At 45.5% G+C, this 5490-nt stretch overlaps 1 protein-coding gene across 1 annotated transcript; it reads left to right on the top strand.

Moving 5' to 3' along the window:
* The first annotated feature begins 786 nt into the window (after positions 1-786).
* LOC123054658 (RNA-binding protein L) lies at positions 787-4302 on the top strand. The gene is made up of 7 exons (XM_044478466.1): positions 787-1241; positions 1681-2140; positions 3095-3156; positions 3236-3366; positions 3461-3563; positions 3659-3862; positions 3992-4302. Exons 1-7 carry the CDS (start codon positions 894-896, stop codon positions 3992-3994), a joined length of 1311 nt encoding a protein of 436 aa, XP_044334401.1. The 5' UTR covers positions 787-893; the 3' UTR covers positions 3995-4302.
* Positions 4303-5490: the final 1188 nt, after the last annotated feature.

Consider the following 5490-nt stretch of genomic DNA (forward strand, 5'->3'; position numbering starts at 1 on the left):
ATTTTTATTATTTCTGATATTCGTTGTATTGTCATGATTGGAGATGAATTTGGATTTTTTGGGCCACATAAAGTCGCAGTTGCTCGACCTACTAAATCTTGGCAACCTCCTTGCTCATGATGGGAAAACTGAATATCGATGGCTCAGTTTCCGACGAGGGCTCTGTTGGAGCGGGTATGGTGCTCAGGGACAACATGGGACAATATTGTTTTCTTGGCAAGTAGGGAATTGTTTTCACGTAGAGATGCTCTCGAAGCGGAGTTGTATGCATGCATGGAGGGTGTCTCCTTTTCTTATTCAAGCCAAAGAAGTTGATGGATCGGTTTATCCTTCTCCGGTTACAGTAGACATCTTTTGAGTCCTCGTGAATCTTGTATTATTCATATTTCTCAATCTCAAAATAGGGTTAGTGACAGTTTAGCAATTTTTGCTTGTACCAAAGGAGAACCATGACATGGTTAGGTTCTGGTCCTGAGGAAACTGTCCAGCCAGCTGCTGATGATTGTAATTCTATGAGTTGAGTAATACAAGTTTTTCATCCGCAAAAGAAAAAGATTGTAAGTATTTCGAAAAAAGGAAAGCTTCTCTATATTTCGCAAAAGACAATACTATATATTTACTTTTTATTACAAGAAAAAAGAGAGTACTCCTACTTTGAAAACAAAAAGCGGACGAGGACACCAGTTCTCTTCCGGGGGGAAAAAGGGGAAAAAAAACAGGACACGGGCGCCGCGCTCTACTCGCCCACGGTAATAAAAAAGGAGAGCCGGAATCCCTGTACACGGACGAATCTCAGCCCTGAAATCCCCATCTCCTCCCCCGTATCCCTCCTCTCTCCCGTCCCTCTCCCCCTCTCTCCTCCCTAGGGTTCGGGTCTCTCCTCCCCCGTCGCCATGATGCAGCCACCGCCGCCGTCGCAGCCGCAGCCGGGCATGGGCGCCCCCATGCCCCCGCAGGGCGCGGGAGGGCAGCCGCCGCACTGGGGCGCGATCCCGCCGCCGATGCCGCACTACGCGCAGCCGCCCCCGCAGCAGCAGCCGCCGCCGCAGGCGATGTGGGGCCAGCCGCCGCCCCAGGCCGCGCCCTACGGCCAGGTGCCCGCCCCGCAGCAGTACTACGCCGCGCCGCAGGCCCCCGCCGCCCCCGCCGCCTCGGACGAGGTCAGGACGCTCTGGATCGGGGACCTCCAGTACTGGATGGACGAGAACTACATCTACAGCTGCTTCGCTAACACCGGGGAGGTACGTGTCCCGATCTGTCTGATGCCAGATTCGTTCGGCCCGTCGCTCTGATGCGAGATTTGTTTGGGCTCGGCTTGCCCTAGTGGATGTACGCGTCGCTGCTCTAGATGTACATGGTTAGGGATTTAGTTGTGATGATAGAATTGCGAGAAGAGTTGCTTTGCTGTGAATTACGCCTTTTTTTACAGGGAAAAAAAATCAAGCTTTAGCTGATTTAGCTGTGGTTCTGGAGCAGTTGCGTGTTTTGGCACGGTTGTATGATTGGTGTTGTGAAGACTAAAACTGTCAACTGCGTCTTGTGAAATTGAAAATTCTCTAGTTAACTGATGGAGTATTTGTTTTTCTGCTTATATACCTTTTGCACATGTGTGAATGTTCTGCAGACCATGCAGTATATTTGTAAAGTTGCTAAAGGCGATTTCTTTGTGTTAACTTGCAGTTCCAGTCTGTCAAGCTTATCCGTGACAAGCAAACTGGACAGCTTCAGGGCTATGGCTTTGTCGAGTTTGCAAGCCATGCAGCAGCTGAGCGAGTTCTTCAGACATTCAATGGTCAAATGATGCCAAATGTTGAGTTGGCATACAGACTGAACTGGGCCAGTGCTGGTGAAAAGCGTGATGATACCCCGGACTATACAATCTTTGTTGGGGATTTGGCAGCTGATGTTACAGACTACATGTTACAGGAGACATTCAGGGTACATTACCCTTCAGTAAAGGGCGCAAAGGTTGTCACTGACAAGATGACAATGCGTTCAAAGGGTTATGGGTTTGTGAAGTTTGGTGATCCTACAGAGCAAGCTCGTGCCATGACTGAAATGAATGGAATGCCCTGTTCTTCCAGACCTATGCGCATTGGCCCAGCAGCAAATAGGAAGACAACAGGGGTTCAGGAGAGAGGTAAATGTTGTCAATCTCATGTCGCTGCAATGGCTTTTTGCTATTACATGTATATACGTTTACTTCTCATGCATACCTAATTGCTATGTTTTATGGTGCCTTTGTCCTTTTATAAATTCATGTTGTTCTACTTGTTTGTGTCTGAACAATACAAAGCTAGGTATTACCTTTTTTGCATGCAAGAAGACATTCTTCATTATTATAATGGTTTCAGCATGGATTTGCGTCATTTAATGCTCAATTAGATAAATAAAATATAGTAAACTCATGCTATCTGGAAGCAGGATATCAACAGTTCCACCATATATGCCCTGCAATTGACTTGAGCTGTGGCATTTCTTGTTTAAATCAGTTATATGCCCTAAGTTTGCTGTCCTAAGTTTGTAGTCTGTTTCTGGTTCTTCTATTTATTTTTTACTTTCCTACTCCCTCCGTCCCCAAAAACAACTTTAGTACAAAGTTGTACCAAGTCAGTGACACTTACTTCGGGACGGAGGGAGTACTAGTTATCTGTCACTATAATGTATGTATATCTTTAGAACACCTTTCCTGTGTATAAATAAAAATGCTATGGCCCATGCTCAATCAGAATATACACATGCAAAGTGAACTGGTATATTGTGTCGTGATTGCTTTGTTCACCAGAGTTTAGCAGTTGAGGGATGGAATCCCTTCCACATGCATTGAGAGTTAAACTTCCCATCTCGAATTTTTGCTAAGTGAATTTTGTATGACCTTTTGGTAGTTGTTCCTTCTTTATTTATCTATCTTATTATGCATTGCTTTAGTCACATGTTATTTATTTATTTAGCTTTTGCACTGCTTTAGTGACATGGTATATTTATCATTTAAATTTTGTGTCTCTTGCATGATATGCATTCATGTTTATTTATTCTTTGTTATTTAACAAGTCTTACAACGTATTTCCTTCACTTTTTTTGCTTTCATTTACAGTACCAATTCCAAATACAAATACTCAAGGAGCTCAGTCTGACAATGATCCTAACAATACCACCGTGCGTTCTTAGTTCTACTTTTCTGTATTACACCAATTGAATTTCAGTGTGTTGAACATAGTTGTTTCTTTGGTCTCAGATATTTGTTGGTGGCCTTGACCCCAATGTCACTGAAGATGCCTTGAAACAAGTGTTTGCTCCATATGGGGAAGTTGTCCATGTCAAGATCCCTGTTGGGAAGAGATGTGGCTTTGTTCAGTATGCTAACAGGTTGATTTTTTTTCTCTTTAATAGTTTAGTTGTTTCTTGTTTGCATATTTTTGAAGTACTTCCTTCTAAGTTACTCTTGTGACTGCATATTCAGGCCTTCTGCTGAGCAAGCTCTGCAATTGCTGCAAGGGACCTTGGTTGGTGGTCAGAATGTGAGGCTTTCATGGGGACGAAGCCCTTCAAACAAACAAACTCAGGTTTAATTCTTGCATGCTAAACTTCTCTGTCCTCTCTTGAGTTGTATATATACTAGATGTAAAGTGGGTAATATATAACACGTGAACATTTTCAGCCTCAGGAAGCCACCCAGTGGGGTGCAGGTGCTGCTGCTGGTGCTGCTGGTGGTTACTATGCTGGATATGGACAAGGCTACGAGGCTTATGGACAAGGGTATGCACAGCCTCAAGACCCTAACATGTATGGTTATGGAGCCTATGCTGGTTATCCCAACTACCAACAACCAGCAGCGGCACCGCAGCCACCGCCACCACAACAGGTGAAGTTCCCTATCGATATAAGCGCAAATCTTAGCTCTTGATAATCTTATTACTTAAATGTTGCACCGACATGTGAAAACCAGCCGCCTGGCTAATCCAAAACTACGCCATCTTTTCCTTCTCTGCAGTGAGCTCTCCTCGTTGGGTCGTCCAGACAGATGAGAACCCCTGTTTGAAGGCACTGTCAAGGCTAATGTTGTAGCACCTGTCGATAGAGAGAGACGGTTCCTGGACTCCGGATTTTGATTGCCCCATGGCAAGGTCTATTGTTCTGTTATTATGCACTATGTTATGATCAGCTGTTGTCCGTCCCATTGTGGTGATCCTTTGGATATGTACTTGGAAACTTAGCTTTGTTTCGCCGCATGTCCTTGTCTACTGTTATTTACCATTGCTATCTTGTGCTGTTAAATTATATACTATTGTACCGTTTGCTTCCTGCTGCATTTGTTTATGTTGTTGGTGCTTTGTGGTTTGGATTCTCCTTTTTATCAGAGAAGAGGATAACCCAACAGCTTTGGTCTGGTGGCCTGATTAACCACATGGTCCGATCAGATCACAGGGCATGGCTGCTTGGTGCTGTCGACCGTGGAATTTCGTTTGATAGTGTTTGTTTCATACTACTAGAATGGTTTGATTAGCGCCTGTGGATTCGGCAATTAATTTGAGGTCTTATAGTCGTAGTTGTAATCTCCCTTTTGTTTGGTTTCATTTTGGTTCTATCTAGTGTTCTGTTGATCAAATAATTGCTCTCTAGAGACATCGTTTTTACTGCAAGAGCAGAGCATTTTGGTTCTACTTTCTACTACTCCCTCCGTCCTGTAAGAGCGTTTCACTAGTGTAAAAAATGCTTTTATATAATGGGATGAAGTGAGTAATACAATACTCAAAGACCATCGATTGGAAAAGAACAGAATAACATTAATATCATGAAAAATTAAAAATTATTACTCGGCTATGTATATAGCTAACTAATGAAACATTTGATGATGAATCTAAAGATAAGCACGGTCAATTCTAAATGTTCGTGATCGCGTCTAAATCTCCGTGGACAAGGACGAATGTCCAAAATCTAGAAATGGTTTGAAGGAGTTCTCACTCCCTGGTGTACGGCCTTGGAGTTGCCCTGATTACACAACGTAGTGCATTAGTAGAAAGTAGAACCAACATTTTCGATCACCATACGAAAAAAAGTAAAGTAATGACAGAGTTACAGACGCCAGCTGCAAAGCGACAAAGGCTGACGAGAAAGGCAGCCAGAGCCAGCCATAATTCCAGACAGGGCACTGTAGCACATGTACAGCCCGAGATTCCTTGCCGTTGTCGCGCGAGCATCAAGATCCGCGCCCGAGCAGATCGGGCCGCGATCCAGCAGCGCCCGATCCGTCCGTCCGTTCCGAACCGACCCGTCCGTCAGACACACGGCCGCACGCGGCACGCGCCCGCCCGGGCTCCTTTCCTCTCTCGCCTTTCCGCCTCTGCCTCGTCGCCTCCCCTCCCCCCTCTCCTCCCCACCACCACCACCCCCCGCCCCATGGCCCGCCCCAAAAAGGCCAAGGCAGCGCCGGCGCCGCCGGCCGTCTGCGAGGCGCTGCTGCTGGCGACCGTCTGCATGGTCGGCCTCCCC

This window comes from Triticum aestivum, chromosome 2D, assembly GCF_018294505.1.
Source record: "Triticum aestivum cultivar Chinese Spring chromosome 2D, IWGSC CS RefSeq v2.1, whole genome shotgun sequence".
Classification (NCBI taxonomy): Eukaryota; Viridiplantae; Streptophyta; class Magnoliopsida; order Poales; family Poaceae; genus Triticum; species Triticum aestivum.